Source organism: Dromaius novaehollandiae, chromosome 8 (genome assembly GCF_036370855.1).
Source record: "Dromaius novaehollandiae isolate bDroNov1 chromosome 8, bDroNov1.hap1, whole genome shotgun sequence".
Lineage (NCBI taxonomy): Eukaryota > Metazoa > Chordata > Aves > Casuariiformes > Dromaiidae > Dromaius > Dromaius novaehollandiae.
In genome coordinates, this window is record NC_088105.1 from 22394515 (window position 1) to 22417670 (window position 23156).

General features: G+C 39.6%; 1 protein-coding gene across 3 annotated transcripts in view; it reads left to right on the top strand.

Annotated features, from left to right (window-relative positions):
- Positions 1-23156, top strand: part of ARHGAP29 (Rho GTPase activating protein 29) — a 59617-nt gene that overhangs the window by 9070 nt on the left and 27391 nt on the right. For all 3 annotated transcript variants that reach the window (XM_064515891.1, XM_064515889.1, XM_064515890.1), the window contains exon 3: positions 20505-20648. In XM_064515891.1, coding sequence (XP_064371961.1) covers positions 20505-20648 — 144 coding nt within the window. The remainder of the gene's footprint in view (positions 1-20504; positions 20649-23156) is intronic.

The window sequence follows — 23156 nt, forward strand, 5'->3', positions numbered from 1 at the left end:
TGGTAGGTGGGCAGGCTGTGCTCAACAAAGACCTAATGAAATGTTTACCTTTCTTTGCAAGACTTTCAGAAAGAAATGTTGGTAATTTGCTTTGAGCGATGTTGGACGGACTACTTCAAGATTTTTGCAGGAAATGGTGCTGGTTTTCTGTTTAATAGTATTTTGTATCTTAAATTAGAGAAAAAAAAAAAACCCTTCTGGGAGAGGGAAAAAAGCACTGACAGCATTTTCAGTGACTGTGGGAACTTAAAAGCAATTATCAAATACGTAAGCAATCTGTTTGTGAATTGTGATCTTCAAGGATCCTCAGGAGAGGACAGAGGGATTCATGTAGAGTATAGCCCATTGATTCTTTTATGGCACATAATGCAAAAAAGTGGGGGAAAAACCTGTCTAATAGATAATGAATCCTACTACAGAAATCACAGCATTTCAGGATGTTGGCACGTAGTTTGAAGTGGAATTTTTAATGCTAATCGCTTTCAGAATCTGTTGAAGTGTTGTATAGCTGTAAAATCTGAAGAATAATTCTGTAAGCTAGCTTATTGTTAAAACACAACTTTTTTTGTAGTTGTGCTCAGGCTTGGTCCACAAGGAACTAACTGTGCGTTTTTAATGCAGTAGGCTGCAATAATGGTTGTTCCTGCATCCAGTGTAAAGTCTGGCATCGCAGAACTCCTGCTGAACCGAGTAAGGTGGTAAGAGCCGAACTGCAGCAATTCGTTTTTGCTGTTAGGGATGTTATTGTTCCCACAGCAGAGCTGGCAGAAGTGACCTTGTGAACCGCAGTGGCAGGGAAGCCAGGACAAGTGGTGCATTAGCTGAAATAAAACAGACTGGGGCAGGTGTAAGGCAGCTGGAAAGTGTAACTTCTGAAAGTGCTCTTGCGTGAATCACAGGTTTGTCTTCCCCACCAACAGCTGAATTCATGGCACAGTGGTGTAACTGTTCAAAGTCTACAGGATGCATCTAAATTGTTGTTTTCCTGCCTTGTTACAAAGCTTGTTGCATCTGTTTTAAACCATGTTAATACAATGTTTCCACAGAAACTTAGAGCAGCTTAAGCGTGGGCTGCCATGGTCTTGCTAGTCTTCCTTGCACTGGCAGTCGTGCTCAGGTGACTGCATAGCAAGCTGGTTCGGTGAGCTGAACTGGCTGAACACCAGCCTTAGGAAAAAGGAAATAGCTTTCAGCCACATCAGCTCCCTGAGCTGGCTGACTGCAAGGTTTTACTGAGCGCCAGCAGAAGAGGGAGGAGAAGGCTGGCAAAGGGACAAGTGGCCAGAGGTAAAAATGGACGGAGACTGTGACAGTTTTAGCATAGCTTGTGTGGCGCTCCACCCTGGCTTTACAGCATGCATTGCTAAACCCGGGAGCAACTCTGTCTCCTCTATTGAATGTTAAGTTGACAGATTTATTTTCCTGAAAGTTTGTGGCGGGGGAGAAACAGTAAGTAGAAAATGCCCTTTGTAGGAGGCAAATTAATCGGTCTCTTTAGCTCTGAGCTTTAGACATTCTTGAACTGGATAGTCATCTTTTAAACTTGCCTTCCTAAAACCCACTTTTTAAATGTGAAGACGTAAGCACTTCCAGTCTTTCTGACCTGGAAATTCCTTTGAACACCCTTTCGCATATCTCCAGGAGCTAGTCACTGCTGTGTTAGTACTGCTGATCTGAAATCAAAACTGTCCATAGAAAGTCTTTCAAGCTAAGAGAAGTAAAGGAACATGGATATGGACAAAGTAAATATTTCCTTAACTTTTTTGTTTGAACAAGTTAGAAATTATTAAATTATTACTAATAATACAAAATCAGAAGTAATGTGACTTTTTTTAACAGCTTTTGATGCTCTGTCTGCCAAAATTGGGGGTGGAGGGGGAATTGCCAGGCATGCAAACTGCCCCCACTTGCTGGAGATTTCCCTTTGCAGAGCTTTAAGACCACAGCAAGCCAGAGACCTGCTAGCTGTTTTTCCCCCCACTTCCCTTGCTTTCATGCTGTCGTTTTCCCAAGTCTCCTTCCTAAGCAGAGCAGAGATCCCTGGCTCGTAGTCCTGTTCCTGTCCAGTGCAAGATCCTTCAAAAGCCTGAGAACTTCTGCAAAGAGAGCAGAAGCTTGATGTGCTCCAGAGAGCTCGGACCACAAGAGAGCTAGTGAAACCTGAGGGAAAACAAGCCCACGCACCAGTCCCACACAGACTTGTTTACCGTCAAAGTCTATGGGAAACATCAGAACTAGAGACCATGCTCTTTCCCCAGGAAATGTTAGGTTTAAACTGGAAGAGGGAACTTTCCACCTCTTATTTCCATTTCACTGCTGGTTATTCAAAAAACCGTTTTGTCCAAGCTGCTGCTTTTCTACATGTCTGGCTTTTGTTAGGAACTCCTGGAATTTCAGATCCTGTGACCTAAAGGAGAACCAGAGGGGCTGGGCGCTTCCCCCCACAACTCGAAGGCTGCAACATGAGAAAGCTGCTCAAGCAGCAGCCCTGCCTAACATCAACCAGACTCTGTAGCCAGCAAACCAAAGCGCAACTTTTTTATTTTTTAAATGTGTATTGCTTTTCAGGAATCATCAAGCTGTATGCTTGCAAAGTTGACTTGATTTTGGCCTACATATCTGAACTAATACTAAGGGAGTAATATGAAGGTTTTGAGAACAAGTGAAGATGAGGCTGGAATCAAAGGCTGGGCACAATTTGAAAGAAAAAAAAGCTTGACACTAAACTTCCTATAGGACTGCTATTGTTTACTTTGTTAGTCTTATGCAAAACTCCCTGTGTTAATACTAAAATATCACATTCATGGAACAACTCAGCTGCTTTCAATATGAAGAACAAGGGGGGGGGGGGAAAGCCCTCTTGAAGTTCATTGCAAGCAAAGCTGTGTTCTTAGTAGTCTAAGTGCACCGCCTATTAAATGAAGACTGTTAATATGGGGTAGTAAATGCTGTTTCTTCAGTTTTAGGGTTTGAGAAGATTTAAGTTAAATACTAACTTAGTGGAGCAGCAGAGCAGCCTGTGGTTGCCGCGGCTCCCCTCCCCCAGGCGCATACTCGGCATTCCTTGGGCACAAATGTTCACTTGTTGCTATAGTGTCCAAGATCCGCAGTCGGGGGGGGGTGTGTGTGTGTCTTGAACGCTTATGAGTGTTTAAAATGGAAAATCAACCCTTATGTGTACGCCGGATATTTTTGTTGACTTAAATAATTAGCATATCTGTCTTTAGGAAAACTCTGAGCTATTTATAAGAGCACTCAGGCATTTTCTGTTTTTCTATGTTGCCTGTGGAGTGCTACATGGAAAAAAATCTGCTCTTCTTCCTTTTTGCATTTCTGATGTACAGAAGAAACTCAGAATATTTAAGGAACCTAGTATTTTTACCTACCCTCCTCTTTGCACAGTAGCAGCACCTAGCCTCCTGAAACTGATGTTACAAGATTAGCCCGATTAAAGGTGAGCAGTGAGGAAGATAATCAATGGTCAAGATTTTCTCAGTTTCTTTTTTGACTGTAACTGAAAAGCCAGACTTCTTAACTTAAAAAAAAAAAAAAAAAAAAAAAAAAAAAAAAGCCTCTTGTAGTGTAGTAGCAGCTTACTTAGGAAAGAAGGGAGCACTTGGCCATAAAACCTTGCATCTCTGAGAACTCTGCGCCAACACCTGGAAGATCAGATTTGATCCGTTTCCAGTGTGAACTCTTGTGTTCCTAACACTGAGCAACTCCTGTGTACCTGTAAGAGCCTCTTTGTTTAAAAAATTTCCCTAAATTAGTTTTCTGCTGTTGCCAAAATGCATTACAGTGTGTCCAGAAACATTCCATTTTCTTACTACTTCGATGCATTAATTTGTTAGTTATAATATAAAACAAGAACATCAATAAAAGTATTTTTTGCATGTCTAACAGCGTAGAGTCCCCTTGAATTTTTTTGTTCTGTTGGTGGTGTGGACTTCATGATGTCTTCATAGACTAATTCTTTGAAATGATTCCTTTTCTACCTATTTCGTTGCAAGCGCTGTCCCTATTTGTGTAGTTAACTCACAGAGCTGAAGCTGACTTGTCTCTCAATTCCAAGCAAGCGTTCATCTGGCAGTGACAGCAGTTTAGTTATGTTAGATTCAAAGTCTCATCAATGAATTGGAGTTAGAATTTCATGGCAGAACAGTAGATTTGACACAGAGCTTGGACATTGACCTTTGTAGGTAGCTTTTAGCCTTTTTAAGGAGAGTAGGGATTTTATGGGAACTTATTTCTTTGTCTCCTTAAAATATTGCTTTTTATTGAGGATTCAGGAGGCTCTAGCAAATAGTTGTTTGGGTTAAACCTTTGTCTTAATGACATCCATTACAGAACAGGGTAACTGGAAAACATAAGACTTCAGAAACTTTATTGAAGAAGCTGTGATTTAGCTGAAGAAAGGAATTTCCTTTTTACTGTCTTCCCTTCTTTACTGTTTGAAGAAGGCACTTTATTAGGCTAAATTTTTAAAATACATAGAAGTTCTTATTTGCCAAGTTTGCTTGTCTTTACCTTGGAGACACTATCAACTTAATGAAAAGAAGGTTAGTTTATCAAACTTAACTCTTTAGATTTGTGTTCTGTGTCAGGACTAAACTGTTTGAGATATGTGAGCCAGCCCAGTTACTGTATAAACTTGAAAGGGCAATGAGAATGCGTCTAATACCAGGAGTAGTAAAAAGCTTTTAAAGGACCTTGCCAGTCACTGATTTCTGGGGCTTGGATGCTCAGTTAGAAAGTTGTTTTGCACATGAAGGAATGTCTAAAATGGCTTAACTTGCTTTGGTCTAGAATGGCAAATAAATGGAGATGGAATGCTAAGGCTTGGCAGTATCATACACTCTTGCAGCATCTGAAATGACAAACTGAAAAAAAGTGTATGTAATTGGGTACTGAAGAATGCATGGAAGAAAAGTTGAAGCTTAATTTGTTTGAAATCTCTAATTTCAGCCACTCCAAAGTATTATTGTAGCATTATAGCCTGTTGCTTGTTTAAAATGTCTTGATTCTCTGTGCTGTGCAGAACTTGGGTTTGGGACTCATCGGTGAGTATTATAGCAACTCATTACACTTTAAAAAAAAATAAGTTTTAGTGTTGGTATTGCTTTGCCAAGAGACACAGAATGGTACTGATATTACGTACGTATGCATACTGTGAATGCTAGGGAAGCTCTTATTTTGGAAAGAATGAAGTGTTTATTTAACTTGTGTAGCGGTGGCTTAATCCTGTTCTACTAGCCTTGGGAACCTGCAAGATGTAGAAGACCTGGTGAGAAAGTGTTGACAGAGACACATCAAAAACATTGGCTTTGTTGGTTAGAAACAAATAGCAGGATCATAGATCAATAATTTGTGGAAAGTATGTTTGCTGGAGTAAGTTTAAACCAAATGTCGTCTTTCTCTCTCAGCCCACGCCCACGTTTCAACAAAGGGCTGTGATGTCTTTAGGAGTTTTGGCCCAATCTGAGTGTTGTAGCACAGGATTACCAAAGGGTGTGCTTCCCTGAGACTTGTATTGAGATTTTTTCAAAGCATGGAGATGTGATTGGTTTAGAGTTCCGTGCTGTGAACAAAATAAACCTCTTAGGTGATGTTTTATTCTGGTCCCGAGCATTCTTCTCAGCTCTCTTTGTAAGATTAGATGTTACTGAAATAACTATAGATAAGGAATTCCTAAAATGTTAGTTTAAAGGCTACTTACTATTCACAAATTCCTATAGCTGTTTTACAGTGTTGGTAGTGATGTGAACAAATTCTTTAGGATCCTTAAGTTCTTTTGCATTTTTTTAAATTATTCTTTCATCTATGAACAAACTCTTCATCTATAAACAAAAAAAGCCTGTCCAGACGTTCTTAAACTCTGGTAAGTGGAAGCAGGTATCTACAGGAATCACTAAAGTGGATGTACAGAGAAACAAGATAGTGTGCTGAGACCATAACCTATTTTGTTGACCAATACAAGTAGGTTGACCGCTGCAAGCAGAAGAGCAGTTGGAGACTGCTATTTGGTGGATAGTCCCAGATGTTTGATGCTGCATTCAATAAGTTGAAAATTGTTTACCTAGAAGTTTACTAAAGTAAATGATTGAAGTTGGTATTGTGTGATAGCTGAGTGAAGGCAGTTTGTGAAGGTGACAGACAAGTTAAATGCTCTCTGTTCACTTTTCAGCCCCTATGCAAGAACAAGAGAGCAAATTCAGCAAGGAATGGAGAATTTTGTTCAGCAGTAGCTAGCTTCAGCTCATGACTAGACACGAGATGTTAGAGAAGCAGGCAGAGAGCTTAGTTTGGAAAGAAAGCAACAGAGATGGAGCATATAAATAAGTTGGATTCTTAACGATCAGAGAAGCTTGTTACATAAAATCCAATGCTGCATGCCATTAGGTGAAAAACTAAATGGATGGGGCTACTATTCAAGTGTTCATAATAAATTCTTCCTATTTCTATTATAATTATCCCATTCTGCAACTCTTGCTGGCCTGTATATCCTTTCCTTTGGGTTTTTCGTTAGCTTTGGTTAGCTGGAATGACAGCTTTGGGGGTACTGGGGAAATAGGTATATAAATCCAGAACCTTAAAGTAAATGGCTTGTGGTTTGTCTTTCACCTTCCTATTGCAAGCTATTTGTGTTTTTAAAAAAAGAAAAGAAAAACAAAGAAAAACAAACTGCTCAATTAAAAATGTATAGTGAGTTCTGCAGTGGGTTATTGTCATCTTTTGGGACATGCAAGTGCCAGTGTAATATCACTTACTACTCTTCATACCAAATCATCAAAGATGCTTTGGTGTGAAATATCTGATACCAAAACCTTACTGCAGTAGTGATTGCCTATTCCTGCTTCTAGTGGATGGTAGATTTTTACAAGTATTTCCTTCTGAGCATTCCAAGGGCTCATCACTTTGCTGGGTCACCTGTAGAAGTCATATGGCCAGGCCTTAGCTCTATTGTCAGGTGGTGGTTTCAGCATGACTTCAGTGCTGGGACTTTGAATAGTTAATCCTCAATGTTTGCCAGTTTTCTAGATGATTTTGCTCAACAAAATCAACTTTTAATCAACAAAATAAAAATGGAATGCTATCACACGGTATTTCAGTCTAAATTGTGTATGAAAGAAAAGGTCTTTTAAAAGAAATGCACAAAGTAAATTCACATCTTGTTTAACAGCACATAATCTCATAATCCTGGCTTTGTGTGGTCTTTTGAAAACTAGGTGGGCTGCCAGCAAGAAAATAGCTTCTTCACTCGGTCATTGATTTAGACTAGAAGTGGAAGGAGCAGTCATGTAGAACAAATGGCATTTTAGGTTAAAAGTAGAATGAGTTAAAGGTGAAGTATTTTATTGATAATCTTTTGATATGTATAAGCAAAGGTTAAATTTGTTTTGTTTTTGTTTTTGAATGAATAAAATAATTCTTCATAATAGTCTTTCTGCAGCTGAGTGATATGGCAAAATCAGCTTTCTGGGGATAGTCTTTCCTTTTCAAGAGTTTTTTTCAGACATTTGGGGTATGAAAGTTGAGTGTTACTTCACATTTTTTTCAGAACTTTAAGCAATATGCAAGCAACATAATTACTTAAAGCATTTCCTAGTTTTATTTTAGGAGCCTCTTGTGTTATAAACTATTCAGTGCAAGGACTATTTTGCTAAGTTTCAATAAAATGCCCTTGAATAAGAAGTAATATACTACTAAATGTGTCGTTACTAAATCTGATGGATAAGACTTTCTGGTAAAATGTGACTGACCTGATTTATTGCGGATGTATTCATTATAAAGAAGGCAGTCTTACGTCCGCTAGACAATTTACAGTTCTGACTTTAAAAGTGTTCTTACAAGGTTGAAACACTGTCCTCGCCTACTTTCTATTCTGAAACTACGGGAAGACTCTGGGAAGTGATGTGAATGGTGGCGAAGATTGCCACAGAGGGTGTTCACTCTCATTCATCAGAAACAGGTAAACATGGAAAACTCCAGCAATTTTCATCACTGTATTCTTGTCTGTAAATTTTGGTTTAATAAAAGATAAATGTATTCTAAAGATTAAACTGCATGGCTGAACGCATCTAGGTTAGTTGACTGGAATCTCCAGGCTAGTAGAGTACAAAAGTTGAAGGAATGTGGCGTAGAGCATATTGAAATAGATTGATGAAAAGCTGCATTGTGGTAGGTTTTTTCCAAAGGCTTCCCCACATACACAAATGGGCGGTTAATCTATGAATTTAAATGTGAAGTGAATGTGAAATAACAACGGTTCTGTTGATATCAGTTGGCAAATCAACAGGATGAAAATATTTACCCACTTATAGTGTATGAAAAAATGCAAGATTTTGATTATTCTAATGTATTTGGCAGATACACCATCTATTTTCTTAACAAAATACTGTTTCAAAAAGTCAAGACATCTGGATTTTACAACTTTCCTTTAATTTCTGAAAACTAATCTAGTCTTGATTTGCCTTATTTACATAGGTGATAAGGGCTTCTCGCACAAGCTCTGACTATTCAGAAGTACAGAATTGGACCAGAACCAAAAAGCCCAGTTTAAAAAAGCAAACAAAAAAACTAGAACAACTTAATGTTGTAGAGGCTCCTCAGTGTGGTTAATTGCTGTAGAATGGGTTGGGGGGGGAGCATATCTGTTACTCTGGCCTTTTCCTCACCAGTCTTTATAAGAAACTGGAGCACATCTTGGTAAGTATGATATTGGGATGATAACTATTGGGAAATGTCTTCTGATCTGCGTGCTTCAGCTCTTTGTTAAAGCGATACAGCAGTAAGGAATCTGACAACACTTACTCTTAGCTGTTAAATGGCAAAAGTCAGATTACTGTACTGTCAAATGGGTAGAGAGGAGAAAAAGGGAGCTGGAGGCAGGAACATAACCTGAGCTTCAAAAAAAATGAAAAGTAAATTGTATGTTCATGCAAATTTAAAAAGACAGCTTTATCAACTGTGGCCTTTAATCCAGAGGATACAAAAAGTATAAAGGTTTTTGCCTTTTTAAAATTTATCTATTAGAATGCAAACTACTCTGATAGAAATGCTTTTTTTATTGTTGCTCCTTAAAGTATGTATATTGTGTTTTGATTTTTATAAAGTGTTTAATAACTGGGAGTTTTAAAGCTTAAGGGATTTAGGTACTGAATCAGTCTAAAATTGTAAAAAGCCACCTTTCTATGGTTATGAGTTTATGTAAGATGTTTTTCTCTTGCGAAGCACAAAGCTTTGAGGCCAGGAAAGGGGAAAGAGGTGAACTGAAAAGCCTAACTTATTCTAAGTTAGTGTTTAATATTTGAAAAATGACACTTGGAGAATTGATTTTTTTTTTCCTAAAACTTTGTTAAAATCTTTCAGTGTTCATTCTCACAAGATTTTCATTATAGCAATTGAAAGGATCAGACATTTGGAATCAGACTGCAATGCTTCACAAACCAATTTTTTTAATGTGAGTAATAAAAAAAAAAAATAGCACCCAAGTTTCTTTACAAAGCCACTGGAAAGTTGTTGTGCTCTCAAATTCTGCCTGCACTGGTGAGGGCAATATTTGCTATAAACATCAGTGGCAATCTGCTGTCCTCCAGAGTAAAGTACCACAGGCAATTATTTTAAAGCAGAAGTGAAACAAACAGGTAAGATCCTTTGCACTCGTTACTGCTTGTGTCATGTGCATGGAAGACTAGATCTTTCAACCTACTGTCTCTGGTAACAGTTGGAAGTGTTTTGAGAAGAATAGCTAAAGAAGCTTAGCACTAGCCTCTGGGTCCAGTGGTGGTACCCCTTTGGACAGTTAGCTCTGTGGGAGTGAGATGTCTGTCTGTCCTTTCTGTCATCCCAGTTATGAAGCCATTTGCTGCCCTTGCCCTGAAAGAGCTTCACCCATCATTTCCTTGGGTTGGGGACTGGAGCGGAGGTAGGAGAGAAGTCTGAGGAGATGCGGGTCCTGCCATAACAGGCTCTGCTGGCCAGCATAATTCAGTGATAGGCCTGCTATAAGTGAAATGTGTATTTCCGTAGCTGTGTAAAGGACAAATAGTAAATTTTGAAAGCCCATATGCTCTTATTCAGCCCTCCTTTCCATCTTGGGCTTTTTCTTCTTCTATGTTCCTGGGGAATGGGTAAGTATGTATTTTCCTTCTCCCTAATAGCGAATTGATAAACTCCTCAGAAAATGTGATCTATTCCAGTAGAACGTGAGCGGACAGACTGATGTATTCTGGTCAATCCCAGCTAGTCCGTGGCAAATCTTAGAAGGGCTGGATGAGATATTTACCTGGTGCTCGGGAAAAGCTCTTCATACTACAAATCCTACCTGCAAGTCTGGGCTAACAGAGGATAGTGGGTTGTGGGGAGGCGGGGTTGGTTTTTTATTTGTTTTTTGTTTTTACCTTGGGTTTGTTTTGATTTTTTTTATCAAGCTGCTGCTTTTTCTTTTTTTTGGCAAAAACTGCAAATGTATGCTCTTACTTTCTTGGCTTTTTGGAAAAAGCAGAGCATCTCCATCCTTAAAATCCTGAAACTGTAAATCCCAGGTCCTTTTTCATTTTAACCTCCAATTTGTATCCCTTAAAATCAAACATAGTTGTGTATTTATGACTTCACTACTGACTTGCCAATACTCAACCAACTTGCCAGATATTTTCTTACAGGCAAATAATCCTTTTATAATAGGAAACATGGAATAAAATACTGCTAGTTTTAATGTACTGTATTTAAACAGCTGTTTGCAGAAAATTTTCTTGCAGTCTCACTGAACTGAATCTCCCTATTATTCTTCTTAAAATAAACTCCCAAACTGATGCTGTTATGTAAAATGTAGGGGTGGGGGGTTGTTTACTTTTTTATGCCTTTCTTGTATTCCTTCATTCCTAATCAAACCACGCATGTCCTTAGAATTTTCTTCACAGAAATAATTGGTTAACTCTTTACTTGCCATAAGTTTTCACTTCTGCTGCAATATGATGTGATTAAAATATTGATTGCAATGAATTCTGAGGTATGTGTTGCCAAGGACGGTGTATGAATTTGGTGCAGTGTCTTTTAATGATGCCATGACAACAAGGGTTGCCATGATACTGATTAACAAAAAAAGCTAGCACTGGCTTGCTTGCTATTTTGAAAACTCCAAGTACAAGAAAAAAGAAAATAGACCAAATTCTAGCTACCAAAGCTATTTTAAGGCAATCTATTCTTTCAGATCTACAAAGATGAACATCTTGTCAGTATATTGAAAAATTTCTGAAGAAATGAAAAACTAGGGTTGGCATAGAATTTCCTTTAAAAGCTTTAGCAGTCACTTAAATACATCTGTTAATTTTAGAGCATTTTTATTAGCTCTTGCTAGTTTTTTCTAAAAATTAATGTTCTAGAACTCTAGAAACTTCTCCCCCTCTTTTTTAATCTGAAATTCCAAAACAAGTTATTTGTTGTGTTAGGTTTCCAATAACTTGAAGGTTGATAAGAGTAGTTGCCTTGTTAGATACTGGAAGGATGTTCAATTTTTTTATGTGCTAAAATTTGCAGAGCAGCGGAAAATGGCTGAAAGCAATGCCAAAGATATAATGGGCACTAGTGCTGTTTTACTGTGTCTTTCTATCAAGAACACATTTAGCTGTTCCGCGTAGATGGTTAGCAGAGTGTGACTTTTTTTTTTTTTTTTTTTTGCTTTTGGCCCATGGGATGGAAACCACATTATACAATTTGGCTAGACCATTCCATAAACTGTAACTTTGGCTGGACCAGAAGACTCTACACTATGGAAACTACAGCTTTTATTTTGTAGCAGTGTATTTTTGAAAGTATAAAATTTCACAAAATACAGGGTTTTTTGAAAACATCAGAGCCTATACACTTTTAAAAAGTCAATGAATGAAAATAGAGCTGCTAATTTCATAGGAGTTTATGCTAATTTTATAGGAGTTTATTGTAAATTTTAGTTGTAAAATCTCTTGTCAAAGACACATCTTGAAAGCATAGATGTAAAAGTCTCAAAACTGAGAAGGACCTGAGAAATAGTGCCCTTACATTTGCCAGCCTCCTTTGGAACCAACTGCTGTATGTGTTTTAGGACTCTGGTTATTCTTTCGAACACTTTACTGCAGCAGTACTCAATGACTTTGTACCTGTTTACCTGGATTTCAGAATTTTCCATATTCAGCAATATATTTAACATAGCGAGACTTATTTTTGTCTAATGTTACAAATCTACCTTGTAGGTTTTGATGACTTTTGAAAGATTTGGAGTTACACATCTCAAGTTGTGGTGTTTTCATTCTGAGTAAAATTACTTCCAGTTTGCCTCCTTTACTACTCTTCTCATCACCATTTTCATGCCTCTTTGTATAGCTCAGAAAGGAGACATTGCTGCTGAGGAAAATATGGCTTTCATGAATAACCAAAGGCAAGAATTCCTGCGGAGTTCACGCCAACTGCTGGAGGACAAATAACACCTCATCTTGTATAACATGAGTGGGGCAGATGAACGATACCCTAACTGATCTGGGCACGTAATTATATTCGTTGCATTTGCAAGGGGAAATAAGACGGTCAGTGTTTGTGTTCATTTATTGCTTTTGTGCCGGTCGCACCAGTGGTCTGTGTCAGTTGTGAGAGGATGGACAGCTTGGGTTAGTGCGAAGTTAGAGGTATGTTCAGGTGATACCTGATGGTGAAACCCGTTGCCATTTTGAGCAACCTCAAACTGGTGTATACCTGATCTGCCTTCTGTGCCATGTAGCAATAGTGTTTTCCGCTGCTGGAAACGATAGAGTGAGACTGCTTTGCTGTCAAACCTTGGCCTCTTTCTTGACACTGAAGGGATGCGTAGCTTCTGACTCCTCATAAAATGGGGCTGAAATGTGATGACTTCAGTAGTGCCTTTGGCAGCTTCTGGGCTTGTAAGAGGTTTTAACAGTTGAAAAAACCTCTATGGCAGATCTTTTCAGAACTCCTTTGAATGTTTGTTTTAAATGGTTTTAAAATGTGTTTAAATTTCACTTATGTCTGCAGTGTGTTTATACAGCCAAATAAAGGAAGAAATATTATGGCTAAGGCAGTTTCTCTGCCTGCAGTGGCAGGCACTCCTGAATTGTGGCCGCCACTGCCATTAAAGGAAATGCATTTTTGTTCATTTTATGTCTGTACATCTGGTGAAAATGGCATCTAGCCCATATGTATATTGCCTTATGAAAGCTTCCTTGACAGGACTAACAAGCACTGACATAGATCGACCTTATGTGTGATCAAACCAAAGCGTTGTCGAAGGAATTACGTGTGAAACATGACTGGACGTTTTGATTCAGTTTGTGTGTTTTTACTCTGATAGTGAGCTCTGCCAGATCAGGCCCAAATACGGCAGCGTTAGCTGTGTTAGAGCGTGGCTGCTGGGGGGGAGGTGGGGTGGGGATGTGATGGACAAACACACAAAAGGATAGGTTGATCTTGGACTGTTTTCCAAAGCTGCAGTGGTAGGGGTTGGATGATTTTGACTCAGTTTGTTGTTGTATGATCACTTTGCATCATCTGTGCTGCTCACTGGGAAGTCTTGGATCTGGATCAGATTCAGATCTGAATGCTGACAGCTTCCAAGTATGCAATATTGGTATCGAAGATGGCAGTAACACATTTTTAGATTAAAGTTGCCTTATTTCAATTAGCTTCATTCCAATGCTGATTTTTCTGACCTAGATGGCATAGCTACTGATAATGTTTAGTCCTTTGTCATAACACAATGGAAACAATGTAATTCACATTGATGCTGAAAATGAGTTTATCGGTAAATAAGAGTTGATGGTCTTTTAACCACATTGATGGCCTTGAAGGTTGAAATGTTGGTTGCTCAAACTTATTCTTCTGAAGCGTTCAAAGATCAAAGAGATGAGGACACAACTGCTTGCATTTCATAAAATGAAAATTTAATAAAGTTCTGGATCCAGGTATTGGGATATTGGGGAAATTGCTTCCTAGTTCATGTGATTATTCCCATCACCACCCACCAAGACTTCTCTGTCTGTCTTGACATCCTTCTCTTGGAGGAGATGGGGTTTAGGCAAATGATGCAGAATGGAACTTAAAACTAGAACTGAGACTCCTGTATCTACATGGAAGTAGAAGTGGGGCTGAAGTACTTACTCCTAAAAGGGAGAGCTCAAAACAAGGACTAGACCTAGTGACTGTAGTGGTTGATTCTGTCTACTGGTTATGGCTCAGTAGCTTTGTACACAATTGGAATTTAAGTCTTCTCATCCATCTTGCATTTATTTGTCTTAAACTAGCGGCATCTGTAAATTCTGTTAGTTAATTCAAGGTAGACACTTAAAAAGACAAGGCTTTTAATCATATTCCTGAGAGGAGACAGGGAAACTATTTATGAAAAATATAAGCTACCTCATTTATAACAGAATTTGCACCACAAGTGAGATGAGTCTGTATGCATTTCCCCCATAGTCAAAAGACTGGTCTAAGTATGTAGACTGGTGGAGCATGTGTATGGCAGGTTGTTCCACGTTGATAGTATCATTCATTGCATGTCTTGAAAGCTAGGAAATGCGTGAAGCAAATAATCTCATCTTTCTACTTGTAAAAGGCTTCCTATGGAAAGCAGGGCCTTGTTAGACAAGGTAGAATAGAGTATTTGCTTTGTAAGTCATATGTATATAACCTCATTTCAAGAGAATTTCACAGATAGGTTTTCAGTTACTTTAGCTATATACCCTACCTCTTCTTTTCGCAGGTGGGACCAACTTCAATTTTAAGCAAGCCTTTAGCCATGACGAAACAATACTTGTCTAATGGGCTCATCTTCTCTTATGACTTGTGGAAGCAGGGTGGTGGAGGGAGAGTTTGCTGTTAGAAGGTGTTACTGTCAACATAGCTGGAGAAGCTGTGAACAGCATGGTGGGTGGATCTTCTGAATGGGTCTAAACAGCAAGGTGGGGGGTGTGATAGCAATGTGGAAGAAACTGTTAGTCTGTCATTTAAACTGGTCTTGGCAAACACTTGTTAAAATAAACAGCCTCTGAAATGTTTGGGCTAACAGTAAATCAGGTCAGACAAAAGAAATACCAGCCAATTGACACAGCAGTGCCTTTCCCAACTGCGCGTAATGTAATTGGCACTCGGTGGCCGGGAGCAGGGCTGATGCCAACAAGCTTGCTCAGCAAATTTGATTTTGTTTTGGATGAGCAGAATCCATAGCTGTAAGGCCACTGTTGCTTGCTAATGTTTAGTAAACAAAGGCTTCCCTTGGAGAAATACGTAAAATTAGAAAATAGGTGCTTGTGCCGTTTTGACGCTGAAGGTAGACGAGTGGCCATAAAATGGGGTGACTGGAACCACGGCGGGGTGGGTGCTCAGGAGAGAGCAGTGTCCTGCTGCAGTGCTTGTCCGAATACTCCGACAGGCTTCCCAGTCGCTATGTTATACCACTTTTGTGTATTGGACTCTTCTGCAGATGCAGAGCTGAGGCTAGAAACTAAAACCTTGATATAGGTTTTTCAACTCTGAATACGTACGTGCTTTTTCCTGCTAGCCACCTTTCTCTGCTTCTCCTACAGAGCATGCTTTCCTCGTGGCTGTCCTTACATTTTGAAGAGCTTGTTTTCAGCTAAAGTAAATGACAATTTAAACCCTGATGAAAGAAGATACATAGGAAACTACTAAGATGTCTCAAGCCATTTTTTCAGTTTTAGGAGGTATCATCTAGCTTTTTCCTTTGTGGATGAGATTTAGAAATGAGATTTCTTATATCTCTGCCAAAATGTTTTCTGGTACAATTTGAAACTTCCTAACTTCGCTATCAGAGGTGAAAGCGGAAAATCAAACTCCTGTTTTTGTGTTTGTGTTTGTGGTGGTGGTGGTGTTTTCCCCATTTTGGACCGATTGCTTCTTCCAGGAGATTACAAAGAGTACTTTAGTCACCTAAGCAAGCAGCTGGACTCGCGTGCTTGGAGAGCTCCAGCGTGCTGCAGGGCAGAAGGGCACCTGCCCGGCAGCCGCCCAGGGTATCGCACTGCACAGCACTAAGTCTTGCAGCCACGGACTGCAGTCTTGAACTGGCTGTAGTATCCATTGGTGGAAGAATTTCCTGCTTGACTTCCTGTAGATAAATGAACTTTTGTAGTGAGGCAAGAAGGGAAAGAAGAAAAACTGACAGTCAGTATTGATTTTTGTTCATGGCTACTTAAATCAGATTGAATTGCATGAACTTGTTGGAAACACTTTTGCATGCATTCTTTTCACTGCAAACACTACTTGCTCTAACTTTGTGTAGGTCACTTAGCCTTATTGAGACTACTCAGTAATAAAATTTGGTTTCTATTAATCCGGCATAATTAGATTGTTTTTTACCTGAGGCTTGTAAATCTGTCCTGGACAGGAAATCTCTGTATTAGAGTCTGTTTGGTGAATATCTGTTGCTCAGTGCAGTGTAATTGTAGTTCCTGATGGCTTTTTTCCCCTCGTCAGCACTACTTGTATCACAGACCTTTTGTCTTCTCCAGCCACAGAAACAATAAATGTTTCAAATATTTAGTAAACAAATAATGCAGCGATGGAATACAAAGAAATGTCAGTTGGGTGTAACCAGATTTTCGCCTTTGAGAGTACAAATAACTAACCTCATGCTTGAATGCATTATTTTAGTGATAGCGTTCTCTTGGATGGTATGATAAACATCTAATTCAACTCAGCAGTTGTTTTCAGCTTGTGTTTCCCTTTGAAGCTTACTGCTTCTGCTTCAAACTTGAAGAGGCTTGTGTGCTTGTGCTTGAAGCTTCTCCCTCCCCTCTTTTTTGTTTGACTCAGTTGGTCTGGTGAGATATTATCAAACGTTAAGAAACTACATTTTGGCATCAGATGTGCTTTAATTAGCCTCCGGTATGAGTTTGTGGGTTTTTTGGTTGGTTGGGGGTTTTTTTTGGTTTTTGGTTTTTTTTTTTCTTTTTGACCCAAGAGGCTGTTTCTAGCCTGTAGCAACAAGCCTCTAGTTGTGGGTCACACTGAACTCCCCAGGATAATTCATCTGTTTGTCTGCCCTTGAAACAGCCTTTCCTGAGGACTCTCAGGCTTTGAGTAGTCTGTAGAGTGCAAGATGAGTTTGGCTGTTTCCCTGCCCCACTTGCTGTGGGACCAGGAGCCCACCTACCCACTGTATTGCCAAAAGACCTGTGCCATCGTCTGGGCAGAGCCCTGGTTATGGGACATGCATGGGTAACTCCGATCATGTAATTAGGAACTGTTTTACTCTCTGGTCACAAGTGGATGCGTACCTGTTAGATAGCAGACACCTTCATTTTGGCTATGTAATAGATGCGGTTCTGGTCAAACAGTGCACTTGTGCATGCCTTCTCTAGTCAGCTGACTCCAATATTCATGCCCTGTAGGTGAGGACTGCATATATTCTTTTTAAATAGAGACACGTTATGGGGGAAGGTTGTAGCATATATTACACCTTCAAATGCCTCTGTAAAAGCCTATCTGTCCCAATCCTGCCAATCTAAATCGTTACTCTGTCCCCAAAGCAGGATTCTGGAAGATTCATCCACATCTGGAAGTTTGTGAGAGATTAAGAGTCTGCTGTCTCCATGGGCAATATATTTCAAAACTGAAGTCAACACACAAGACTGGTTTTCTGATGAGCTAGATGGAATTGCCTTTAATTATCTAATGTTCCATTTCCTGGAAATGTATTACTATAATTTTCAGGTGTTTTCTGTGTTGTCTGATCCACTTTGTGTTTGTGGGCATCAGTACAGCTCTGCTGTCTTTCCTTTTCCCCATTACCTTTGCCTGGAGCTGCCCAGTACTCCCAGCAGCATTTATGGTTGCATAGATTCAGTATAATTGAGGCTTTGATGGATTTAAAGCCTGAGGGGACCATTATAAATATTTATTTTCATTATGGTGGCTGTAGAATTTGTCCAAGGGCTGGAAGGTGTGAATGGTCATGCCCATTTGGCCTAATGCTGCCTCTAACCTAGCGTTTGAGCTCCAGCAAATGCCAGAGGTGAATAGCTAGCCGAGAGCAGAAACAGTACGTCGGACATACGTGATACTTTTCCCAGGCTCAGAGCACTTTCTGCTCAGGGGAGTTCTTAAGCTTTTGCAGGTTATATAGTTTGTTTTAGTACTTAGTAGTTCAGTGGAGTAAAAAGTGGTGTAGAGTAGTTTAAAAAAAAATTGTGGAGGTAGATTCAAAAAGGGATTAGATTAATTCAAAGGTGATGGACCTGTAAATGGGTATTGAAGTGCATTGGAACAGCCCTGTGCAGCCGTTGTGATGCTGGTCTGGCCTCCTAAGCAGCATCTGCTGCTGCGCTGCACGTGGAACAGGCTAGCCGGCCCCTTGGCCCAGCCCCATAGGGCATTTGTTATGTGCCTAGTAACCCACAGGGAAACTCTTACAGAAACTTGTCCAGTTTCTCCTTGTTTCTGCGTTAGCTTGTGTCCACACTGTTTTGGCAAGGAGCTCCACAGGTCTGTTACGTGAGCAGCCATTCTGTTTTGTTTTGGATGTGGTTCCTGCTTGCTCTACTTAATCATCCTGAGGTTTGGTTTGTTTTTTTGTTTGTTTTTGTTTTTCAATTGAAAGAGATAGTAAGCACTTGTTTCTATCCGCTATCATCATGCCTCATGATTTTGCAGCCTTCTGGCGTATCCGCTAGAAGTCATCTCTTCTCCAGGGTCCCAGCCTCTACTGTTGTTGCTTCCATGGACTGTTTCATATCTGCAGCGTTTTCTCTATTAAAGCTTGCAACTCTGAGCTCTAGCATGCCTTTAGATCCACGTGTGTCTTTTAAATCACCTCTGCTATTAACGTGTGCATGCGCTGATTTCTAGCTGCACTTTGTACCAGCCTCCTGACAGTTTTTTGCCTTTGTCTGCTGTGCCTATGGGTCCTTGGTTGAAATCACGCTGTGTGTACCTGTAAATGAAGATATAGTCACAGCTAAGTTTCTCTCGAATAAATTGCGTAGATAGAGCTCTCTTGATCTGTTGCTATGTAAATTAGGTTTTCCTAGACTGATCTAAGTCCTGTAAAGGATACAGACTTTCAAGAGCTTCCCACCCCCACTCCAGTAGGACAAGCAGGCTGTGCCTGTGATTGATAGATAATACTTTTGCCTTTACCCACTTCCTGAGTCAAGGTTTTTCCCTTGACCATGACAAGCCAGTCTGAGCCAAAAGAATCCCCTAATATTTGACATAGAGGGAGATAAAGCCTGAAGCACAGTGGTCCTCAAAAAACTTGCTTTTGGTGACTGCGAGTCCCCGAAACTTACTTTTGCACTCAATAAATGCAGTATTATTTGTGTGTAGCCCCCCCACCCACACACCAGACAGTAGCGGTATACTGTAGTGACAAGTCATGTTGTGCCTTGACCCTTCAGAAAAATTTACGTTCTTCTAGTCTAAATAATAAATAATGTCTTGTAACCAGAACAAAACAACTTGGATTTGAAACTGCTCTGAGTAGCATTGAATCACTTTGCACTGTATCGCAATTGTCCGTGTTGCCCTTCTTGCTGTCGTGGTCACGGACAGCACAGTTGGAATTGCCATTGCTTTTTGCTCTGTGGGGAAGTGAGTCAGCTTGTACGAGATCCTCTTTTTCTTTCTTGTAAGCTAGACTTTCCTGCATTTGAAAGCCTTTCGCCACAGCGTGCAGCGCAGCGCTCTAGTGCATGTGAAACCTTAATTCCGTGTGGCGGCACCTCTTCTGCAGCGGAGCAGAAGAGCTCGTGGTTCAGCCCGTGCCATGGGTACAGCAGGAGCTCCTGAGCGGGGGGCAGGCCTTACCCCACACCGCAGGGCGCGCGTGTGCCGTGTCACCCCGTACGCGTGGGCGTTTGAGAATTCTTCTAGTTTGGGCCTGGTTCCACGAAGTTGTCTACGCGTTCACCGTCTTTGAGTTCATCAGGGCTGACGTGCCTAAAGAAAGGCCTTTGTAGCTTGAGGCTTATGTAATAAAGATGCTGAAGGTTTGATTGATGCTGGAGTTAAAAACTGATCAAAATTAGCCAACACTTGCCAAAAATCTTTCTTTAATTCTATGAATGGATAGAGATGGTGTTGAATTTGTATCAACTGAAGAAATAGCGAACTGAGCAATCCAAATCTGCTTTAGCTGATACTGTTTTTTGAACATCTGTAGTTATCAAAATGGTGATTGATGAAACGTCCTAAGGAAATGGGGAAAAAATAGTTTAATTGTGGGAAAAAATAGTGTATTGATGTAGAATTCCTAAAATGTTTGGGTTATTTGTGCTTGACTTTTGGGGATAAATGAGTTTTATGTAAATCTTGTAGGTCACAAGTAAACCATTGGCAAATGCTGATACAATTTTCGTTTTAAACAATTTCTGTGGTCTAAGCAGGCCCAGCTTCCATATGGCCTAGATTTCCATGCAGCTGAATACCATCAAAGTGTTTTTTCATGTCACTTTTGCAAGTTAATACACTGTTCTAATGTAGTTTCTCCTTTACCTTTTCAGAAAACCAAGATGGCCTGCATCACGTAGTACACGAACGCCTGGGGGAGTTGCTGCGTGTTTTAAAAGCAGTAATAAATAAACATCAGACTCTAAACTCCGTTGACATTCTTAGTGCTGCAGGAACAGTTATTGCAAAAGTAAAAGGTAAGGAAATACTGCTTTTCAAATTCTGGGAAAATTTGAATTAGTGACTTGATGTTGACTCTTGTTTGGAACTATGGATAGGATTCTGTGTATACAGAAGAAACGGGGTTTTTTAATAGTTTTTTTTTTCTTTAATCCAATTTTGTTTTAAAATACTTCCTCTAAATGAAATGTTTATTCTAATGTATTCTTAACCTGCTTAACCTATTCCTAACCTGTTTATTGGAAGCTAGTTGCACAACTACCTAGAATTAGAAAAGCAGAAGCCTTTGGTCTTGATCTTTTCTTTACTTGTGTATCGTAGAATGAAATGAAGGTGTTTGATATAACATTGGGTTTGCCCAAAATCTTTTTAATTCTGTGGCTATATAGAGATGGTGTTGAATTTGTATCAAGTGAAGAAATACCTAAATGAGCAATGCAAATCTGAATGGCCTCATATTTGTAAATTCCTCAGAGAGATCATAAGCATCTTAAAGGTGTCAAAAAAAAAAAAAAAACACCAACAAACTTGGGAGACTTATGTTAATACTTTTTATTGCTGGCCTTTGCTGCTGCAGTTCTTTGACAGCCTTTCAGAGGAATGCAAATAGTGAAGCACGCAATCGTTCCAGCCCTATAAGCCGTAGCTGTTTTTCCTATGTGTAGCCTTGGACTGCAGCACTCCCTGTTCTGGAAAAAGTCCAATGTATTACAGTGGAACCAATACCGTTTTCTTCTACATGGCATGGAAAATGCTTTGAATCTCCACCTCTTTCCTATGCTAAATCATGTGGACAGTCTTCCTTCTGAGATGCATAATTTAGTTTTTCTCCATGTTCTAGGGTTTTTTCCTTCGTGTTCTGATTTTCTTAGTATGGCTGAATATACACCACTGATTCAGTAAAGTTGGAATGTCAGTCAAAACACTAACATATTTAGCTGCCTGATTCCAGTCGCCTGGATTTTTCTAAGCTTCCTGTGGATTCTTCCTATGGCCATATCGTTCTGCCTGTTCACTCCTTGAATATGGCAGATTCTTGCAGCCCACTTCTCATTTTCTTCCTGCTACATACAGTGTTTCCTATAGGGCTGTCCCTGCTATTTGAGATAATCAGGAGACTATAACTCTGCAATTTCTGAACTTGCTTTAAGAAAATTATACATAACAGTAAAAATGCAGAGGGTATCCTCAAGAGGTTGCTGTTCACTTTCCTGCTCTCTGAAAGAGTTAAGTATATGTGTGCAATGGTACTGGACTGTTTATCCATGAGAACAGGTTAAACTTCCTATGAGCACGATTCTACAGCAACCTTAGACAAACCTGTTTCTGTGCTTAATTGGTATGGTAAGATTCCCATGCATCTCCCACATACTCCTATTTTCAGTGAGCATAAGACAAAGTTCAGCATTTCTTCATTCAAGAAAAATCGAGAACTGACTTCAAATATGTGAACAAATCAATTACTTCAACCTTTCCTAAATCATGTTTCCTAAAACTTTTACAATAATATTAATCCTCTTTGGACTGTTTTAGTTTGTGTTGTTTGTAATATACAGTGCCCCAAATTGCTCACTGTTTATGCCAGCTGAGGCATCACAGTTGCTGACTAAAGCAGTGGGATGACTTTCCTTGCCTTATATGATGACATTGATGTATCCCATAATTATTTTGGCCTTTTTTGTAGTAACATCACGTTTTGTCAGTTTTTGTATTTGATTTTAAGTAGGTCACTTTCTGTCGTTCTGCGGAACCAGTTACTCCAGATCTGCATTTATGTGTTTCCTACCACCCTGCCCCTCATGCCGGCTCCTGAAGGGAGGAATTAAGCACTTTGAATTACATAACTGGGGGGGGGGGGGGGGGGGGAAATGTTTTGAATGCAAGACGTTTTCAATACTAGTCCACTCCTTTGAAGCATTTGCAACTGTCTAAACTTGATGCTATACTATTCCCCCCCCCCCCCCCCCCCCCCGCCTCCTGTGTGATCTGTTCCATCATCCAATTTCAATAGCACTGAAACCTGGTCAGATGCCTTCCCACTTGATATCTTCTCTTCTGCATCTGGTTTTGCCTGGTTTGATGAGCAGCTGCTCTTTCAGTAATTGCTTTGGGGATTAATTTATTTCTCTTGGAAATAAGCAGAAGAATAACTTCATTAAATTTCTGTGCCACTTTTTGGCAATATAGATATTCACAGATACTTTTGGCTTTTTTTCCTGGTAACAACAGATTTTAGTTGACATGGTTATTTCAAGTGCAAACATATTAACTAAACTAACTGCTAACTTTATTTGGTTTCCGTTGTTGAGATCACTTGCTACTAGTATCAGAGTTTATCAGAAGCTGGTGTAATGGAAGGATTACATAATTTTTCTAGGTGAGAAGAAAAACTACAGTTAGAAAAACATTTTGCATATTGTGTAATTACAAAACTTTGAAAGTAACTATTCTTCATTGTTCTAAGAATGCCACCTGAAATAAAAACAGCCCAGTCATATGTCATCCAGTTTTCTGGCAAATGTGTT